This window comes from Microcaecilia unicolor, chromosome 1 (genome assembly GCF_901765095.1).
Source record: "Microcaecilia unicolor chromosome 1, aMicUni1.1, whole genome shotgun sequence".
NCBI classification, from domain to species: Eukaryota; Metazoa; Chordata; class Amphibia; order Gymnophiona; family Siphonopidae; genus Microcaecilia; species Microcaecilia unicolor.
Genome location: NC_044031.1, coordinates 669,911,246 through 669,933,341, shown reverse-complemented (window position 1 = coordinate 669,933,341; position 22,096 = coordinate 669,911,246). Strand labels below are relative to the sequence as shown.

At 46.9% G+C, this 22,096-nt stretch overlaps 1 protein-coding gene across 2 annotated transcripts in view; it reads right to left on the bottom strand.

Annotated features, from left to right (window-relative positions):
* ZNF592 (zinc finger protein 592) overlaps positions 1-22,096 on the bottom strand; it is a 345,284-nt gene that overhangs the window by 30,866 nt on the left and 292,322 nt on the right. For both annotated transcript variants that reach the window (XM_030187212.1, XM_030187220.1), the window contains exon 9: positions 8,803-8,941. In XM_030187212.1, the coding sequence (XP_030043072.1) occupies positions 8,803-8,941 (139 nt within the window). The remainder of the gene's footprint in view (positions 1-8,802; positions 8,942-22,096) is intronic.

Below are 22,096 nucleotides of genomic sequence, written 5' to 3'. Positions count from 1 at the left end.
AAGTGTTCAATAATGACAATGTGATAAAGTAACCAAAATAAGAATAATTCAATGTTAACTAATTCTGGTACAGTTCTGATGTCCTGTTTTTTTAAGAAGAGTCCTTTTGATAAGTCTCTCTGAACAGGACTTGAGCAGAAAAGCAAAAATACTTACCTGTTACAGGTATTCTCCGAGGTCAGCAGGCATTATATTCTCACATGAGGGAAGGCAGGTCCGGGTGCCAATCTGGAGCTTTTAACAAGCTTAAAACAGGTCTTTGAGCGCGAGACATGCTGCACCTTGCATGCCCGAGTGCCTTCCTGCATGCCACAAGAGCACGAGACCAGCAGTACAATATTAAGCATAAGAAAAAAGGAGACAACTCCAAGGGAAGGTGGGAGGGTATATGAGAACATAAGGCCTGCTGTGCTTAGAGAATATCTGCTACAGGTATGTATCTTCGCTTTCTCCAAGGACAAGCAGGCCTATAATTCTCACATGTGGGAACCCCTAGCTACCAGGCTCAGCGAAAACAAAAACCTCAAAACAGCAAGGGCAAGAAAGTAATTAACCTAAAACTATATACAATCTGAGTGACAGTGCAGCCTGGAACAGAATAAAATGGGCATAGAAGGGTAGATTTGGACTTTAGACCCCAAACAAATTCTGGAGAGCTGTCTGCCCAAACCAACTGTCACGTCACGTATCCTGCTCAAGGCAGTAATGAAATGCGAATGTGTGGACTAAAGATCACGGCGCAGTCTTGCAAATTTCTTCAGTAGAGGTTGACCTCAAATGGACTATCGATGAAGCCATGGCTCTGATATTGTGAGCCCCAACATTACCCTCAAGGGTCAGCCCAGCCTGGGCACAAGTGAAAGAACTGCAATCTGCCAGCCAATTGGAAATGGTGCTTTTCCCGACGGTGATCCCCCTCCTGTTGGGAATCAAACAAAATATTGGTGGACTATCTGTAGGGTCTAGTCCGCTCCAAGTAAAAGGCCAATGCTCACTTGCAGTCCAAGGTGTGCAGTGCGCTTTCGCCAGGATGGGCATGAGGTCAGGGGAAGAATTTTGCAAGACAATAAACTGGTTCAGATGGAACTCCCAACACAACTTTAGGTAGGAACTTAGGGTGCATGCGGAGGACTACTCTGCTATGATGAAACTTTGTATAAGGTGCATCCGCCACTAAGGTCTGAAGCTCACTGACCCTGTCAGCTGAAGTAGCAGCCACCAAAAATATGACCTTCCAGGTCAAATACTTCAGATGACAGGAATCGAGTAGCTCAAATGGATCTTTCATCAGCTGGGTGAGAATGATATGGAGGTCCTATGACACAGGTGAAGGCTTGATAGAGGGCGTTGTCAACCGCAAACCTCTCATGAAGCGAACTAGAGGCTGTCCAGAAATAGGCTGACCCTGTACACATTGGATAAGCAGTAATTGCACTGAGAGTCCTTAAAGAGTTGGTCTTGAGACAAGACTCAAAGAGGTGCAGATGGTATTCAAGCAGGCTCTGTGTAGGGCAGGAAAGAGGATCTAGGGCCTTGCCCTCACACCAGTTGGTAAACCTCCTCCATTTGAAAGAATAACATCTCTTAGTGGAATCCCTCCTGGAACCCAACAAGACTTTGGAGACACCCTCAGGAAGATGCAAGGAAGCAAATTATGAACTCTCACCATCCAGGCCGTGAGAGCCAGAGACCCGAAGTTGGGATGCAGAAGAGATCCCTCGTTCTGCTAGATGAGAGTCGGAAAACACTCATCACCACAGTTCTTCAGAGGATAACTGCAGAAGAAGAGGGAACTAGATTTGCTGGCGTCAGTAGGGAGCAATCAGGATCATGATCCTGCAGTCTTGCTTGAGTTTCAGCAAAATCTTCCCCACAAGAGGAATGGGAGGATATGTATAGAGAAGTCCTGTTCCCCACTGAAGAAGGGAGACATCCGACGCTAGCCTGTCATGGGCCTGGAACAGAACCGAGGGACTTTGTGATTGGACTGTAAAGAGATCCACTACTACTACTACTTATCATTTCTATAGTGCTACTAGAGGTACGCAGCGCTGTACACTTGAACATGAAGAGACAGTCCCTGCTCGACAGAGCTTACAATCTAATTAGGACAGACAAACAGGACAAACAAGAGATAAGGAAATGTTAAAGTGAGGATGATAAAATAAGGGTTCTGAACAAGTGAACAAGGGTTAGGAGTTAAAAGCAGCATCAAAAAGGTGGGCTTTTAGCTTAGATTTGAAGACGGTCAGAGATGGAGCTTGATGTACCGGTTCTGGAAGTCTATTCCAGGCATATGGTGCAACAAGATAAAAGGAACGGAGTCTGGAGTTAGCAGTGGAGGAGAAAGGTGCAGATAAGAGAGATTTACCCAGTGAACGGAGTTCCCGGGGAGGAATGTAGGGAGAGATGAGAGTAGAGAGGTACTGAGGAGCTGCAGAGTGAATGCACTTATAGGTCAATAAGAGGAGTTTGAACTGTATGCGGAAACGGATAGGAAGCCAGTGAAGTGACTTGAGGAGAGGGCTAATATGAGCATAACGACACTGGCGGAATATTAGTCGTGCAGCAGAATTTTGAACAGAAAGAAGAGGAGAGAGGTGGCTAAGTGGGAGACCTGTGAGAAGCAAGTTGCAATAGTCTAAGCGAGAGGTGATAAGAGCGTGGATGAGGGTTCTGGTAGTGTGCTCAGAAAGGAAAGGGCGAATTTTGCTGATATTATAGAGAAAGAAACGACAGGTTTTAGCAGTCTGTTGAATATGTGCAGAGAAGGAGAGGGAGGAGTCGAAGATGACCCCAAGGTTACGAGCTGATGAGACAGGAAGGATGAGAGTGTTATCCACAGAAATAGAGAATGGGGGAGGAGGAGAGGTTGGTTAGGGGAAAAGATAAGCTCAGTCTTGGTCATGTTTAGTTTCAGATGGCGCTGAGACATCCAGGCAGCAATGTCAGACAGGCAGGCTGATACTTTGGCCTGGATTTCGGCTGAGATTTCTGGTGTGGAGAGGTAGATCTGGGAGTCATGGGATGAGATCAGAGTACAAAGGGAAGAAGTATAGATGGAGAAGAGAAGAGGTCCCAGGACAGATCCCTGAGGTACACCAACTGATCCCTGAGGTACACCAACTGACAGTGGGATAGAAGTAGAAGAGGATCCACTAGAGTATACACTAAAGGTACGCTGGGAAAGATAAGAAGAAAACCAGGAAAGAAGAGAGCCCTGAAATCCAAGTGAGGACAGCGTATCAAGGAGTAGACTGTGATCAACAGTGTCAAAAGCAGCAGATAGATCGAGAAGGATGAGGATAGAATAGAGACCTTTGGATCTGGCTCGGAACAGATCATTGGAGACTTTAGCCAGCGCTGTTTCAGTTGAATGAAGGGAGCGAAAGCTAGATTGAAGTGGATCAAGAATAGCTTGAGATGAAAGAAAGTCAAGGCAACGGCGGTGAACGGCACTTCAAGCATCTTGGATAGGAAAGGGAGGAGGGAGATAGGGCGATAGTTGGAAGGACAGGTAGGGTCCAATGAAGGTTTTTTAAGGAGTAGTGTGACTACGGCATGTTTGAAGGCACCAGGAACAGTCGCAGTGGACAATGAAAGATTGAGGATATGACAGATAAATGGGATGACAGTAGGAGAGATAGTGTTAAGTAGATGGGTGGGAATAGGATCAGAGGAACAGGTAGTTAGTTTTGAGGAGGAAAGAAGATGTGTAGTTTCCTCTTCAGTGATTTCAGAAAAGAAAGAAAAGGAGGCAGGGGTTGGAGGGTTGAGAGAATGGACTAAGGGAAGGATAGGTGGAGGTGACCTGGTTGAGAATTCAAGTTTTATCTTGTGAACCTTATCATGAAAGAACTCAGCCAGAGTCTGGGGGGAAAGTGAAGGGGAGGGGGGGGGAGGGGGGGGGTTGGAGGTGAAGGCAAAGAGACGACGAGGTTTTGAGCCAAGAGAATTAGTCAACTGGATGTAATAGTCCTGTTTGGCAAGTAAAAGAGCAAACTGGAAGGAGGTCAGCAAGAATTTGAAATGTATGAAGCCAGCATGGGCACGGGATTTCAGCCAAAGGCGTTCGGCAGAGCGGGCACAGGAGCATAGGTAGCGGATTCTAGAGGTCAGCCAAGGTTGGGGTTTGGTACGTTTTACAGAACGGGGAATGAGAGGAGCGAGAGTATCCAGAGCAGAGGAGAGAATAGTATTATAGGAAGAGACAGCCTCATTGACAGGCTTGGATAACATAGTGGTAGAGAAGAGATTTGAAACATTGGAGGACAGAGTAGAAGGGTCAATACCCTGAAGATTCCTAAATGTATTGGTTAAGATTGGACAGGACTGGGGAGGAGGGTGTGAAAGTTATCAGATAATGGTCAGAGAGAGGAAGAATTGAGGCACAGAAACTGGAGAGTGAGCAGTTTGAGGAGAGGATAAGATCAAGACAGTGGCCGTTCTGGTGAGTGGGGGCAGTGTAGCACAGCTGAAACTGCGAAGCATAAGAGTCAGAGGGATCATTAGCATGAATGTTAAAATCCCCAAGAATGAGGGAAGGAGATGAAGGTTCACGAAAGAAGGAAAGCCAAGCATCAGTGAGAAAGGAAGAAAGGGACTTATCAGGGGGTCGATAAATGACTGCTACTCGGAGAGGCAGAGGAGCAAATACACAGATGGAGTGGACTTCGAAGGAAGAAAAACAGTGACACTGAGGTAGAAGAAGAGGTTGAAATCTACAAGAGGGTGAAAGTAGTAGCCCAACACCACCTCCGCGGCCAACCGGGCGAGCAGTATGGGAAAAAAGATAACCTCCATGGCATAGGGCTGCAACTGAAGCAGAGTCTTCAGGGTAAAGCCAAGTTTCAGTTAGGGCAAGCAGATGGAGAGTACGAGAGATAAAGAGGTCATGGATGTAGGAAAGTTTGTTACACACAGAGCGGGCATTCCACAGAGCGCAAGAGAAAGGCAGGGAAGGAGTGGGGAGGAGAGGAACACAAATTAGATTGGAGATATCACGGTGTGACCTGCACAAATAGGATGAGAGCTGATGTGGAGGATCAGGATTGGGATTAATGTCCCCAGCAGAGAGCAGGAGAAGGAGTAAGAGAGTACGGAGAAGAGTAGGAGAGATACGATGACAGTGACGAAGGCGAGATGTACTCAGATATAAAGGAGATGGATGAATAGAAGGAAGGAAATGTTTAAGGTTGAGAGCTGAGAAAAAGGAAGAGGAAAAAAGAGATGGTGAGATGATGAATACAGATGGTGGACAATGTGTTCCTGCAGTGTACAGTGGTTTAAGATGGCTAAACAAATTAGGAAGGGACAGTGCCAAGAAGAAAAAGTGTAGTGGAGCCATTAGTAACTGGGAGAAAAGTAGATGTAAAGAGAAAAACGAACAGAGCGGAGGCCCTGAGTGGATCGGAGTGGACCTGGGAGTCACCCCGGAGAAGGCTGTAAAGGATATGCAGATGAGTTGCAAGTCCTCCACAGCACCTGAAAGGCAGCCGGTGGTAGAGCTGGGCACCTCTCAGCTGAGGAAAAGGCTTACCAGGGGTTAGGCCGAAGCCAGCATTTCTCCCCCCTGAGGGTCGCCTGATACACCGAGGGGGTGCCCTATGTTCGGAAGATCTCACAAGCAACACCCATGCTGAGGGGCCACTCATGCAGTTTGCATGACCCTGCTCAGTCTGTCGACCAGGCAGATGAATTTGCCCGCTAGGTAAGTGGCCTTGAGGAGCATCCCATGCTGGTGAGCCCAACGCCACATCCGGATGACCTTCTCACACAGAGGGCGTGATCCGGTGCCCCCACTGTAAGTTCGTGTAGTACATGGCAACCTGATTGCCTGTTTGAACGAGTACAGTTTGGTTGTCCAACTTCAGGTGATTCCTGAAAGCCTTTAGAGCATTCCAGCCTGGAGCTCCAGAAATGTGATTTGGAGAACTGTTTCCTGAGCTGACCAAGCATCTTGAGTGTGAAACCCATCTAAGTGAGCTCCCCACCCTAGATGGGATGCAATGGTCAACAGCACCTTCGTGGGCTGTGGAATTTGGAACGGGAGTCCCAGAGTCAAACTGGATCGCATTGAGACTCTGGAGCTCTGTCTGTCTCTTTGGCCTTGCGCGTGGAATAGGTACCCTAGAGGATCTGGATTTGAGCTTTCTACCTAAGAGCCTAAATTTGGCTTCCAGAACCCCTCTCCCACATTTTCCTATGTCACTGGTGCCCACATGTACCAAGACAGCCGACTCCTCCCCAGCACTATCTAAAATCCTATCTAGGTGACGTGTGAGGCCTGCCACCTTTGCAACAGGCAGGCAAGTCACCAGGCGATCCTCACGTCCACCAGCCACCCAACTATCTATATGCCTAATGATCGAATCACCAACTACAACGCCTGTCCTAACCTTTCCCTCCCGGGCAGCACTTGGAGACATATCCTCGGTGCGTGAGGATAGTACATCCCCTGGTAGGCACGTCCTGGCTACAGGAGTATTTCCTACTTCACCAGGGTGATGCTCTCCTTCCAGGAGACCTCCCTCCTCCAAGGTAGCACAAGGCTACCAGACTGGAGGTGGGACTTCTCTACAACATCCCTGTAGGTCTCCTCTATGTACCTCTCTGTCTCCCTCAGCTCCACCAAGTCTGCTACTCTAGCCTCAAGAGAACAGATACGTTCTCTGAGAGCTAGGAGCTCTTTGCATCGGGCACACACATATGAGATCTCACAGCCTCTCTAGGAGGAGAGGCATAGTCCAGAACCTTGAACATCTTAGCTCTGGGTTCGACCTCCACTTTCAAAGGAATTGGGATGGCAGCTGCCATCTCCTTCACAAAAGATGGGAAGGAAAGACTCTCAGGTGGAGACTTCCTCCTTTCCTGTGGAGAGGAGGATCAGATGGGATGTCATAGGACTCCTCCGACGAGAAGTACGGTGGATCCTCTTCGGCGTCCCATGAGTGCTCCTTGTCGATGTCAGCCAAGATCTCCTCGTGAGAGGGCTGAGCTTGCCTTGACAAACAGGTACCATGACCCCGAGAAGGGCGTTGAAGTGTTGGTTCCAGCCTAGACTCCAGTGAAGCTTCCTCCACCGATGTCATTGGCGTGTCAACATGCCAAGACATCAAGTGGCATCAGTGTCGGAGACCACACCACAGGCTGTTGGCTATGTGGGATTGAAGCAAGAAGAATGGATGGCGCAACCACCCCAGATGCCAATGCACTCTGCAAGAACCCCACCAAAAGCTCAGGGAGCAAGGCCTGTAGGCGCTAATTGAGGGCAGACATCGGGAAAGGCTGGGGTGCCGGTGTAGAAGCAGGCTGCTGAATCTGTCAGGTCAAAGCTGTGTGGAGACCCATGCATCATCACCTCCTGTATGGAGCGGGAGTGGTTCTTCTGGCGCCGATGCTTCTCGGCGACCGGTGAAATCCTCAGTGCCCTGGAGCTTCTTACGGCACCATGCGTCAAGGAGGATCAATGTCGATGCTTCTTCCAATGCCTGGCATCGATGCTCCCTGGTGCCGAAGAGAACATTGAGTCCTCTCATTGCTTTGGGGTCGGGATCTGGCACCAATCAGTCCCGGGGAGGCCTGCATAGGGGCCTGCATCGAGGCAAGTGGAGATCCACTCAATGCACAGTCACTCCCAGTGTGCAAGGGTCTCACAGCCATATGGACTAACGCATCCGATGCCCATCTCAACGCCTAAGACATCGATGCCGACACTGAAGTTGAGACTTTGGACCTGGCTCCAAAAGTCTTCTCTCTGAGTCTCTCTGGCCAACTGTGTCTTCTTCATATGAAGACAGAGAATACAGTGTGCAAAGGGTATGATCAGGCCCCAACACTGCAGACACCAAAAACGGGTGCCATTGCCAGAGATGGTCCTGCTGCACCTAGTGCAGTGCTTGAAGCCAATGGGAACCTTTGATGACATGAAAGGAAAAACAGCTATGGCCAAATCAAATGACTCAATGGTACTAAAAAGGGGAAAACACCAGGAAAAGGAAAAGGGAAAAACCCGACTGGAGCTCAGGCCTAAACTTTAAAAAAAGAGGCATAAAATAATCTAAAAAAAAAATACAGGGAAGGAATAAAATGAAGATAAACCCCAACAGAGGTACAAAAAAAACCTAAAAGGAACGCACACAAAGACCGAACCAGCTGTGAGGCGTGGGAATAAACGTGTCCTCTCCTCACCATGGAAAAAAGAACTGCTGGTCCCGCACAAGGTGGGAAGGCACTCACACTCAAAGACCTGTTTTAAGCTTGATACAAGCTCTGGACTGGCAACATGTGAGAATTAGGCCTGCTTGTCCTCGGAGAAAGATCGTTAGCTAACAATAATGTGAAAGCACTTGCCCAAAGGGAAGTTATTCAGTAAAAGGTACCCTAAACTATGGTAAATATAATATTGCTTAAACTTTATTAATAGAATAAAAAATTGTAGTGTTACTCAAGATACTCTCTTGTTAAACAATTCTCTTTAGTGAAAAACACAACTATACAGATTCATACAAACTGTTAATGTTTATTTATTTTTTTTTTTTTAAGTATAATCAGTGCTCTGTATGGTTGTAGTAAACGGTATCTTCACAAGGAGCTATTTTTCACACTGTTCATCAGTTTGTTTGCCTCATCTTGATGATTTTATAAGAAAAAGGAACAAGGAAAGCAAAATAAATCTTTGGTATACTTAGAAATATTTAAAAATGTACTTCTCCCCCCTCATTGATGTACACAGTAATGCTATCTGTTAAGGCAATCTACATGTGCAAACAATGTTGATGTATACATAATAACACAAATTACTTCTGCTGCAACCTTCTCCACAGGATTTTCTGGTTCAGACGTGTGGGTCAGTTCAGAATGTTTAATGCCGTGCATCAGATTGATGTGATTCTCAAGCATGGAGGTCTTAGAAAACACTTGTTTTTCATCTGTGCAATATCTAAAGAACAAATAAGAAATGTTACTGAAAGGTGCACCACAGTGGAGTCCATAGAAGAGAAGAATGCCGGGGGGGGGGGAGAGAGAGAGAGAGAGGGGTACCACAAGGGTTTATCCACAGGGGGAAAAACATGCAGGCAGGGCTATCATAACAGAGAAGGGTAAAGGGCACAAAAGGGAAGCACTGCCAGAGAAACCTACAGGGAAGGGTACTGGTAGTAAAATCCACAAGGTAAGTTTCTGCAGAAAGGATAGCCATTCAGTTCTGAACTGCAGATAAGGAGCAATTAGATCTTACCTGCTAATTGGCTTTCCTTCAGTCCCTCTAGTCCAGCACAGATGGGTTATGCACTCCTATGAGCAGATGGAGACTGAGAACAAACTGAGCTACAAGTAACATAGTAACATAGTAGATGACGGCAGAAAAAGACCTGCCAAGTAAGCCTATAAGTGGGCTGTGCAGTCCCCAGAAAGCCAGTCTATCCTTAGCAAAGCAGATGACCCCTAAGATAAAATGCCACAGAAAGAGGAATCACTCTCTCAAATGATAAAAACTCTGTATGTGCCTCCGCCACCATGATCCCTTGACCAAGGTAGTCTGAACTGATGCCTATCCACAGAAATAGATTATATCAAACCCGATCACCTCCCAAAAAGGTTGGTATGAGATAGAAGCATAGCCTAGTGTATTACTGTGTTCCCGTTTGTCTTTGTTATTTTTTGTTTGAAAAGTAGGGAACTGTAAGAGTGCCTCAGAGAAGCTCCCCAAAAAAAAAAAAAAAAAAGGGACCAGGCCCAACCTTGGTCTTTCATCACTCAGACCAAAGGAACACCAACCAACCACAGCAACCACCTGAGAGGGGCCTGTGCTGGTCTAGAGGGACTAAAGGAAAGCCAGTTAGCAGGTACGATCTAATTGCTCCTTCCACAGCGTCCCTCTAGACTGGCATAGATGGGAAGTAACGGAGTAGTGACCATCATGGGTGGGACCCCTGAAGCCCTGCAGTGAGCACAATGGCCTCAAACTGCGCATCCTGATGAACATACATATCTTGACGCGTAAAAGAAGGAAGAGAAGATCAAGCTGGTGTTCTACAAATTTTCATCAGAGAGACCAAGGAATGCTCCGCCCACGAAGACGCTACAGCCCATGTGGAATGGGCCTTCAAGAATGAGTGAATAGGCTGCTTCTGAAGCAAATAGGGCAAGGCCACCTCCTCCTTCACCCATCGTACAACAGTCACCTTAGATGTAGCCTCGACCTTACGCGAACCCCCTAACAGCACAGACAATCAGAGTGGTGAAACTCCAAGACACTCACAAATAACGACGGAGTACTCTGTGGACATCGAACCGGTGTAAACACTGCTGCCCCTCCAAGCCGTTCCCGCAATCCAAAACGGGTAAGGAGATCGCCTGATTCTGATGCAAAGGAGAGACCACCCTAGGAAGGAAGGAAGGAAGGAACCAGTCTGGAGAACCACCTTGTCTTTAAAGAACTGGAGGAAGGTTTCCCTGCAGGACAGAGCCTACAACTCCGACACATGCCGACCAGATGACAGGGCCACCAGTAGCACCGTTTTCAAGATCAAATCTTTCAGATTATAACCCGATAAGGGCTCAAAAGGCGCCATCACCAGCACAGACAACACAAAGTTAAGATCCCACGGTGGAATCGTCTGATGCATTGGAGGTCGAATAAGACTCACACCTCTAAAGAAATGAACCACATCCAAAAGGGAACTCAAAGGACGACCCTGAATGAAGCCCCCAAAACAGGCCACAGTTGCAAACTGTACCTTCAGTGAGGACAAAACGAGGTCCTTATCCAATCCAGCCTGCAAAAAAAAAAAAAAAAGCAAGCACCGAGGCGGTACAATAGAATGATTTATTTTTTTATTTTTATTACATTTGTACCCCGCGCGTTCCCACTCATGGCAGGCTCAATGCAGCAGGCAATGGAGGGTTAAGTGACTTGCCCAGAGTCACAAGGAGCTGCCTGTGCCGGGAATCGAACTCAGTTCCTCAGTTCCCCAGGACCAAAGTCCACCACCCTAACCACTAGGCCACTCCTCCATCAGTCCTCAAAAATGAATCAGACACGAACATATGCCAAGAGAAGTATACCTCTTCTTTGAGCGCAGCATAGTGGCAATGACAGGGCCCAAAAAACCTCTCTCCAGCAAACAAACCCTCCCAAGAGACATGCAGTAAGCGAGAACCGAGCTGGATCGGATATGAACACTGGCCCTTGAGACAGGTGGTCTGTTGCTGGCAAGAACGGAAGCAGCTCATCCACCAGGCGCCGAATGAGATTCCTGTACCAGGGTCTATGAGGCCAGCCTGGAGCCACCAAGACCACCATGTCGCTGAATCGGATATGAACACCGGTCCCTGAGACAGGTGGTCTGTTGCTGGCAAGAACGGAAGTGGCTCATTCACCAGGAGCTGAATGAGATCCCCATACCTGGGTCTGCGAAGTCAGTCTGGAGCCACTGTATTTTTCTTTGTGACAGCAGAGACTACTGCATCCACCATAAGTGGCTTCAAAGAATCATGATCCTGTTCCGATGTGGGATACAGACGAACCATCGACTTTGCCACATGGAAAGGAGCATCTGGGGAAGCCCACTGCATCTGAATGACATCCCTAATGTCCTGGTGCATGGGAAAGGACAGAGAGGACTTCTGCACACCCTTAGGAAGCGGGTCAACCACCCTGGGAGCCTCCTCAAACCACAGCACTGACGACACTTGCGAAATGAGCTCCTGTAGCTATTTGCAGTGAAAAATGCACACCACCGAGGGGTCCTTTTCCAGAGGTGGCTCCTCCTGCCAGGCCCTGGTTCCTCAACAAATTCTCCTGGTCCCTGAGATCCTCATCCTTAGACTAGGCAGGCAATACCTCAGACACAGGGAAGGCGCATTTCATAAGGTCCTCCTCATCCTCCCAAGCCCCCCCCCCCCCCGACGGTGTTTGGACAGAAGTTCTAATTACAGCGCAGCCCCCTGTTGCTGTGCAGAGCCAGACAGAGGCCTTTGTACATGGGCAAAACAAACTCAGGGGAAAAATCCACTCCGTAAACATCTGGGAGGCCCTCCCAAACTGGCTATGCCCCAATGGACAAAGCAGGTTCCAAGTGCGGAGGAAGATCAGGTCCTGACGTAATGGGCAAGATGGCGGCAGTTCCCGCTAAAACCATCCCACCTGCCTTAGCGGCTTGCCCGAGAACAGGCCCTAAGTTTCGGAACCTGAAGCTGGCAGAACCGGACCAGAATTCAGACACCCCGATTCAGACCACTCCGGAGCTGAGCAGAAGCTACACTGCCCAGCCGAATCAACTCCCCGATGCTGACACACAGTGCAGTGCTTCAGTCTGTGCAACATCACCATCCAGGAAAACACTGCGGAACACCACAGCCCCCCCCCAGTGGGAAGGCAAGAGGTAGGCTACTATAAGGCCCAAACACAAAGACACCACAGCGGAGAAAAAAAAAGTTTCCTTTCTTTTTCAGCGCGTCTCTCTTCAGTTCCCACTTTATTTTATTTATTTATTTAACTGCACCCAGAGAGACAGGACAAAGGCAGACCCTACAGCACTCAAGACTGTCGGTCTGCCAAAAGACAGAGCTAGACAGCTGAGGCATACCAACAGAAGACACACACAGAAGGGGACAAGTGGGGGAAGGGGGGAGGGACCTGGCCACCTGGGTTTGACACCCCCGGAGCTAGAGACCCCCCCGTGGGCTTCAGCCCCAATGCAGCAGTCAGAGAGGCGGGAAATAGACAATATTTGATTTTTTTTTTAAAGAGAGTTTTCTTTTAGAATCAAATCAAACACCTGCCCCGGGATTATTACATAGTAACCAAAACCCAGGGCCCCCAACTAACCAGACTGCATAGGCTTACCACTGCTACCATCTGCTGAGACTGAGAACAGACTGGCCATCTGGGGACTACACACCCACCAGGGTTGCCAGGTGGAAAATATTTTTCCAGCCTAAAGGAGCCCAAAATCCAGCCCAAAACCCGCCCAAACTCAAACCCCGCCCCTGACACCCCCGCCCCCGCGTCATCACCCCCGCCCCCGCCGTCATCGGCCCCGCCTTCCCCGTCACTAACCCCGCCTCCCACGTCTCTAACCCCGCCTCCCACGTCACTAACCCCGCCTCCCACGTCACTAACCCCGCCCAAAAACGTCACTAACCCCGCCCACCGCGGCCGAAAAAGCCACCTAAAAAAACCGCCCGAAGCACAAAAACCAGCCCAAAAAACCGCAACCCGCCGCGGGCAAAAATTTCCCGCGGCGGGTCGTGGAAAACCGCCCACCTGGCAACACTGACACCCACTTATAGGCTTACTTGTAGCTTAGTTTGTTTTCAGTCTCCATCTGCTGGTAGGAGTGCTTAACCCATCTGTGCCGTTCTAGAGGGACTCTATGGAAAGTGCTATTTCTTTATCACACAATCAAAATATTCAAAATTCCACTATATATATATATATATATATATATATATATATATATATATATATATATATATATATATATAAGCATGGAAGACATATCTACTATTGATAAAATTCACATAAAATACACTGGTAATACTGGATATGTAGTAGAGATATGACAAAGAGGCACCCATTCCCACAAAATTGTTCTTTGATATGATCAATTAAATTACTTACCTGTAGCAGGTGGTTCTCTAGAAGACAGCACGATACATGTTCTCACAAATTTATTTGTTGCATTTGTACCCCACATTTTCTCACCTATTTGCAGGCTCAATTTGGCTTACATAGTACCGTCAAAAGCGTTTGCCCAGTTGGTGGATAACAAATACAAAGTTGTATAGTGATCGTATGAGGTATAAGTGGAGGGTCGGAATGGATGAAGATTGCGTGATGTCCTGTTCGATCATAGTCATGCTGTGTTGGTAGGTGAAGAAGGTTTTGTGGGGTCGTTGGGGTAGGCCTTTTTGAAGAGGTAGGTTTTTAGTGATTTCCTGAAGTTCAAGTGGTTGTGGATTGTTTTCACAGCTTTTGGGAGCCCATTCCATAGTTATGCGCTTATGTAGGAGAAGCCGGCTGCATAAGTTGTTTTGTATTTCAGTCCTTTGCAATTGTAGGATCTTGACGATCTGACTGTTTCTTATTGGTAACTCGTTAAGGTCTGTCATGTATCCTGGGACTACGCCGTACATGATTTTGTGGACTAAGGTGCAGATTTTGAAGATGATCCGTTCTTTGAATGGGAGCCAATGCAACTTTTCTCAGAGGGGGTTAGCACTTTCGAAGCGTGTTTTGCTGAATATCAGCCTGGCTGCTGTATTTTGGGCGGTCTGGAGTTTTTTTTATGAGTTGTTCTTTGCAGCCCGCATAGATTCCGTTGCAATAACCTGCATGGCTTAGGACCATTGATTGTATTAGGTATCGAAAAGTTGCTCTTGGGAAGAAAGGTTTTAATCGTTTGAGCTTCCACATTGAATAGAACATTTTCTTTCTTACAGAGTTTACTTGGCTCTCAAGGGTAAGGTTGCGATCGAGTGTGACGCCGAGTATTTTCAAACTGTCTGAGGTAGGGAGGGTATGTCCTGGAGTATTTATGGTTGTGGGTTTGTATTTGTTATATGGAGAGGATGAGGCAATGTGTTTTTTCGGTGTTCAGTTTCAGTTGGAATGAGTTTGCCCAGGAGTCCATGATGTTCAGACTATCGTTAATTTTGTTGGTTATTTCTGTCAGATCATGTCTGAAGGGGATGTATATTGTAACATCATCTGCGTAAATGAATGGGTTAAGGCCTCGGTTGGATAAGGACTGTGCCAGTGGAATCATCATCATGTTGAAGAGTATTGGTGATAATGGTGATCCTTGAGGTACTCCGCAGACTGCTTTCCATGGTGGTGATATGTTTGACTTTGATTTTACTTGATAAGTTCTGGTGGTTAGAAAGCCTTTGATCCAGTTAAGTACGTTTCCTTCAATCCCGAAGTGGCCTAGTATTCTTAGTAGTATGTTGTGGTTTACCATGTCGAATGAGCTCAACATGCTGAACTGAAGGAGGAGTATGTTTTTGCCTGTGACAATCTCCTGCTTGAATTTGGCCAGGAGGGTGACTAGAACAGTTTTGGTGCTATGGTGGGATCGGAATCCTGATTGTGAATTATGTAGTATTGAGAACTTGTCCAGGTATTCTGTAAGCTGTTTAGTCACAAAGCTCTCCATCATTTTTACTACTAATGGGATAGACGCAACCGGGCGGTAATTGGTGATATCTTTTGTGCTTTTCTTGGCGTCTTTTGGTATTGGGGTGAGTAGGATTTTGCCATGTTCCTCAGAAGAGACCTTGTTGTAAACATGAAGTTTAGATGGGATGTAATGTCTGCTATGGAGCGGTCTGGGGCAGACTTGAGTAGATGACTGGGACATGTATCCAGTTTGCAGTGGGTCTTGGCGAACCTGTGAATCGCTTCTGTAACTGATTCGGTGCTGAGGAGATTAAATGTTGTCCAAATGCAGTCAGCTGGGTATCCTTCAGAGGATGGGTCCAAATCGTTGAAGAAGATTTCGATGTCGGTATTGTGATGAGGAAGTGTGCTGCATAGTTTTTTTGTTTTTTCATTAAAGTAGTTTTTTTTGTTACATTTGTACCCCGCGCTTTCCCACTCATGGCAGGCTCAATGCGGCTTACATATACAGGTACTTATTTGTACCTAGGGCAATGGAGGGTTAAGTGACTTGCCCAGAGTCACAAGGAGCTGCCCGTGCCTGAAGTGGGAATCGAACTCAGTTCCCCAGGACCAGAGTTCACCACCCTAATCACTAGGCCACTCCTCCACTCTAAATAAGGCAATGTCTAGTTAGCAAGTTTGTCTGCGGGTGGGATGTCTGTGTTGGTTGTGGTGATAGGGGTGGTGTCTAGTAACTTATTTACGAGTTGGAATAGTTTCTTCATATCTTTGTAGTCCGGTCCTAATTTGGTTTTGTAGTAGGACCTTTTGGTTTGTTTTATTGCGTGTTTGTATTTTCTATGTATTTGTTTCCATGCGTTGAGTGTGTGTTCATCTTTTGTCTTTCTCCATACTCGTTCAAGTTTTCTAGCATGTGTTTTGAGTTTTTTTAGTTCGTCATTGAACCAAGGTATAGTGTTTTGTCTTTTTGATATTTTTGTTTTTAAGGGTGCTATTTTGTTTAGTACGCTGTTGCATCTGCCATCCCATCCCAGTGGTTGAGATAAAGTATGGAATCAGTGCGTGTTGTCCATTTGTTGGCGTATATTTGTTGCCAGAATATTTGTGGATCGATTTGCCCTCTTGTAGTGTAAGTAATATGTTCTGGTGTACTGTTTGAGCCCTTCTTCCGCCAGTTTAGAGTTAGGTTCAGTTTGTAATGGTCAGTCCAAGGTATTGCTGTCCATCTGATGTCTGTTATTAATAGATTATTGTCTGTAGGTAGTTTATGTGATAGGAGGTCCAATGTATGTCCTTTGATATGGGTAGTTTGCATGTGGGGACATTTAAAATCCCAGGACTGTAGGAAGTCTTTACATTCAAGTGCGTTTGTGGAGTTGGGGTCTTCTAGGTGAAGGTTAATGTCGCCTAGTAGCAGTATGTTGTTGTTATTTACACAGTTGTTTGATATGAAGTCCATGAAGGTGGGCTGACTTTCCTTCCAGTTGCCGGGTGGTCTGTAGAATAATACACAATTCAGGTGATTGGTTAGGAAGTTGTTATGGATTCTAAATAAGGCAATGTCTAGTTGGGGTGTTATGTAGGCGGCTGTGGTTTCGGTGGTGAAATTTTCTCGGTATATTAGTGCTATGCCTTCACCTCTATTTTCCGATCTGGTTCGGTGGGTGATCTTGTAACCTGGCGGGCACAGTTCAAGGATTATGGGGTTGTTTTGGTTGTCAATCCATGTTTCATTGATAAAGATGAGATTGAGGTTTTCTGAGGCGATCCAATCTGATATTGTTGTTGTTTTGTTGATTACGGATTTAGCATTGATATAGCCTACCTGGATGTTTTGGTATGGGGCTTCTAGGTTTGGTGTTATGTGGAGTTTTGTTAGTTGTTGTTCCTTGGTGTCAGCTATCGTTGGGTGATGTGTGTTTGTTGCGGTCTTTCCTCTCGTTTTGTTGGTGATGCCCATGTTTAGATAGTTTTCCTTTAGTGTGATGAGAGTCAGTTTGGTGGAGTGTGGAATGTTTGATCAGTCTTTGGTGATTATGTAGGGTGAGTATGAAGTAATGCTCTATGAGTGGGATGGATAGTGCTAGGTGGATCAGTGAAAGGGAGTAGATTACCATAAGTATTTTGATTGTGTTCATTTTGGTGTCAATTTAGGATATATAGGTTACTCACAGTCAGATGCTCGGGAATGAAGTCCTGGACACCTATAAGTGCAGGCTTCCAGTTAGAGTGGGAGCTCAGCAGTTCTGATGGGAATACAGGCTCACAGTGAGAGTTCAGCAGTTCTGATAAAAGTAGAGCCTCAGAAACAAACTGCCTATTGTGGGAGGTGCTTTCTGGTATCACTAACTGTCTGCCTAGTTTGAAATTATGTTGTGAAAGATGATGGCTGAGGAAAGCCTTCCCCAAGAGCAGGCTACAATAAAGGTTGGAGCTCAGCAGCTCTAATAAGAGTGTAAACTGCTATAAAAGTGGAAGCTTAACAGTTCTAAAGTAAGTGCAGGCTTACAGTGAGAGTAATACCATCCAGTGGAGCTTTTGCGAAGCCTCACTGCACAGAGCTTATAGAACAAGACGGCTCCTAGGGGAGGAGGTGGATGAAATCATCAGAATTTGCATCCTGCTATCCACAAATAACACCTATAACATTGGGAATCCCTCTCCAAAGCAAAGTTACTCACCTGTTGCAGGTGTTCTCTGAGGACAGCAGGCCAAATATTCTCACAGCTGGGTGTGGACACTGATTAACAAGAATAAGAACTTTCTAGTAGCATCCCAACGCGCATGTGTTGGTGCCTTCTCACCCACCGCATGAGTGCAAGTCCCTCTGTCATATATGATAGCTACAGAATTCAACTCCAAAGGAAGGTGGGAGGGTATGTGAGAATACTTGGCCTGCTGTCCTCTGAGAACAAAGGTGAGTAACTTTACTTTCTCCGAGGACACCAAAACAACAATGCTGGGAGAACAGGGACGCAAAACGTTGAGGCCTGGAAGTCAATTAACCTGAAAATATGTACATACTAGCTGTGAAGGTGCAGCCTGGAACTAAACAAAACTGGACTTAGAGGGGTGGAGCTGGATTCTAGACACCACAAAACTGCCTTTCCAAACCAGCTATCATGCCGGGTATCCTTCTCAAGGCAGTAATGAGATGTGACTGTGTGTACAGATGACCGTGTTGCAGTTTTGCAAACTTCCTCTATGGAGAATGACCTCAAGTGGGCTACCAACATTGCCATGACTCTGACATTATGAGCCCTGAAATGACTCCAGAATCAGCCCAGCCTGGGCATACATAAAGGAGATGCAATCTGCTAGCCAAATGGAAATTGTGTGTTTGCTGATAACTACCCCCTTCCTGCTTGGGTCAAAAAAAAAGAAAAGCTGGGAGGACTGTCTATGGGATTTAGTCTACTCCAGATAGAAGGCTAAGGCTTGCTTGCAATCCAAGGTATGCAGTACACGCCTGCCAGGATGAGCATTTGGTTTGGGGAAAAATGTTCCTAGAACAAGCAAATGATTAAGATAGAACTCTGACACTACCTTAGGAAGGAACTGACGGTCACGTGATGCTCTTTAGCTGAGCGGACGTCTCTTGGCCAAGCTGTGCTCCAGCCACCCCAAAATCATTTAATTTACCTGTGAGATCTTCCCTATGTGGGGCTAGAAGTGTCCGGTCAGCGAGACTAAGTCCCGGTGCACCTTGTGACGGAGCTCAAGCCCATTTTAATGGTAGAGTAAGGGTGTTATGCCCGCGGAGACCCCGCGGACAGGAAGGCACCGTGCACAGAACTTGGGCCTTAAGATGGCGGCAACGCAAGCGAGTCCTCCACAGGCCAGTCTCTTGGCGGAGACCACTAAAGACTTAGTGCAACAGATATCGGCAGTGCTTCAGGATAAACTATCTAAGCTGCAAATGTCAGTGGATCAAATTTGGGACTCCTTGGAGCAGCAGGGCGGACGTATCCAACAAGCAGAGGACCGCATCTCACACCAGGAGGATCGTGCTGACACGGCAGACATGAAGATTTTGGCACTTGAGAAACAATGTGTGCTTCTAATGCAACAGGTTGATGACCAAGAGAATACAAGGAAGCTGAAACGATCTCCGAATCATAGAGTTACCTGAAACTATAAAAGACAAGGATCTATGGAATTTCACTGAGCGGTGGCTGCCGGAACAATTGAACATACAGTTATCAGACAAGGTGCTGAGAGTCGAGAGGATCCACCGAGTTGGTGCCTTGCGTGAGGGGGAACAGCGCCCGAGACCCGTGATGCCAGAATACTTGCGGATAAGGAGCGAGTGTTACAGGCATACAGAGGAAAGAAATCGCTTGACTACAATGGACATAAGTTACTACTGTTCCAAGATTACTCGGCACGTATTGCTGATCAGAGGAAGCAGATGGGCAGACATTGTAAGCACCTGTTTGACAAAGGAATAAGATTTGCACTACTGTACCCGAAGGTGCGTGTGGTGCACGATAATAAAACTATCTTTTTCACAGAGCCTGGAGCTTTGGGCACATTTGTGGACAAACTGCAATGACTGGTGGAGATGTACAATTTCTCTCTACAGTACCGCACTCGTTCTGATCAGGGGTTTGATGTGCTGACACGCTCTGATATTGCCGAGGAGCCTGACGGCGACTAGGAACATGGGCCTTTGCCTGGAGCTCAGCTGAGCCTGAAGGCCATACTGGACATCATGCTTCTTTCATTATTCGCTGGTTGGTTTGAGCGGGGTTTTGTTTAAGCTCATTTAAGTCTGTTTCTGATTTCGTTTAAGTCTGTTACTGATTCAGAATTAATATTTCCTGGGAAGATCTTATTTTTACTGCTCATAGAAGGGGGTGGGGGGGCATGGGAGGGTTAGTGGTGTGAAGGAAGGGGAATGTTTGTTGTGCTTTTGTATGGGTTATGTGTGCTAGTATTGTTGGTTCCTTTGGTGGGTTGTCGGGGGCGGGGGGGGGGGGGGGGGAGGGAGAGATTGGTTTAGTTTCTGGAGGAGGAGGGGGGGACAAATGTAATACATGTTCATTGAAATCTTATAAGCTACGAGGGGGGAGATTGACATTGCAGGGTGAATGGAGGGGGAAGTCTCTGCTTCATGTTGTTAGCTTTACATTTGTCTGGGGGGGCTCAGCTGAGAGGTCCCCTGGGTATGTTGAGGATAGTGGTGTACTCGTTTGACCCTCGGTTGCTGACGGTGCTCCATGGTTGCTCTTAAAGTGGTATCGCTAAATGTGGATGGTGTCCATTCTCCTGTAAAAAGAGCTAGAATCTTACAGGCGCTTAAGAGACTGCGTACAGACATGGCATTTCTACAAGAAACTCATTTGGGGAAAGCAGAGCATCTTAAACTAAAGAGGGACTGGGTGGGGGATCTCTACTTTGCCGCTTATAACAGCAGGCAGCGGGGAGTGGCTATATTGATAAAGAAAAATGTGGTGTTCACGATGCATAAGCTATATGAGGACCCAGAAGGTCATTTTCTCATTGTGGCAGTAACCCTGCAGAGAAAGCTGGTGGCTCTTTGCAACATTTAAGCACCTAATTTATATTCACACAAATTCTTTACACTTTTGGCAGCGCGTTTGACCGCCTTCAATGAATGTCCCTTAATCCTGGGAGGGGATTTTAACATCACTAGTGACCCGCTGATAGACTGCAAGCAGCCCAAAAGACCATCCAAAGGCCATGAAGGGAAAGGGGTAAACTTCCTTATTCAAGAGTTGGGGGTGGTGGATTATGCGAGCTTGCAACACATAGATGAGTGTGATTATACGTTCTTTTCCCACCCTCATGGGGTCCATGCATACCTGGATTACATCTTGCTTTCGCACTCTTTGGTTCGGGGAGCTGTTCAGGCAGGGATAGGGACATCCGATTTGTCTGACCATTCCCCAGTGTGGGTTGAGTTAGAGTGGGGAGATAGGGCGGGCACGTTTCGCTGGTGTATGAACCCTGCTCTTTATCAAGACAGGGAGTTTCGTACATATCTACATCAGGGGTGGTTGGATTACGTTGCTGAGAATGATGTTCAGTCCGTGGGGCCTCGCGTTTACTGGGAAGCAGCTAAAGCGGTGCTTCTAGGTAAAATCATAGCGTATACTGCATCTTTGAATAGACACAGGGAGCATAAGATTCGTGATCTTACGAAGCAACTGGGGGACGCTAGGAGAACTTTTATTCAGTCCACCTGATGTATCCCGCAAGGCCTACTTTGACGTTAAGAAACAGCTTCAGGTGGTGCTGGACGCTAGAGCTCTCTACAGTATCAAGCTCTATAAATATCACCTATACCAATGGGGTGATAAGACTGGTAAATTGCTGGCTTCTTTAGTGAAGCAGAGGTCAGCAAAAAGTTACATCGGCCGAATCAGGGATGCCGCGGGAGCCACCCACACACGCAGGGAAGCCATACAGAAGGAGTTTATCCGGCTTTACACCAACCTCTATGGTAAGAGTCCTTTTTAAGTTGAAAGATGCGAGGAGTTTTTCACCAAAGTGAATCTTCCATCAGTGACGTCAGACCAACTGGCGCTTCTCAATACGCCTCTGCGAGGGATTGAGGTGCAGAGAGTTATTAGGCAGTTGAAGATGGCTAAGGCACCAGGTCCAGATGGCCTCGGTACCGAATTCTACAAAATTTTGAAGGATCTGGTGATCCCTTCCTTCATCCCAATGTACGAGGATTTGAAAGACTCGCGCACTATGGGCCCCACTTTGAAGGTAAAATTATGTATCATACCTGATAATTTTCTTTCCCTTAATCATAGCCGATCAATCCATAGACTGGTGGGTTGTGTCCATCTACCAGCAGGTGGAGATAGAGAGCAATCTTTTGCCTCCCTATATGTGGTCATGTGCTTCCGGAAATTCCTCAGTATGTCGATATCAAAGCTCCACCCGCAGGACTCAGCACTTAGAGAATTACACCCACAAACGGACACTGCC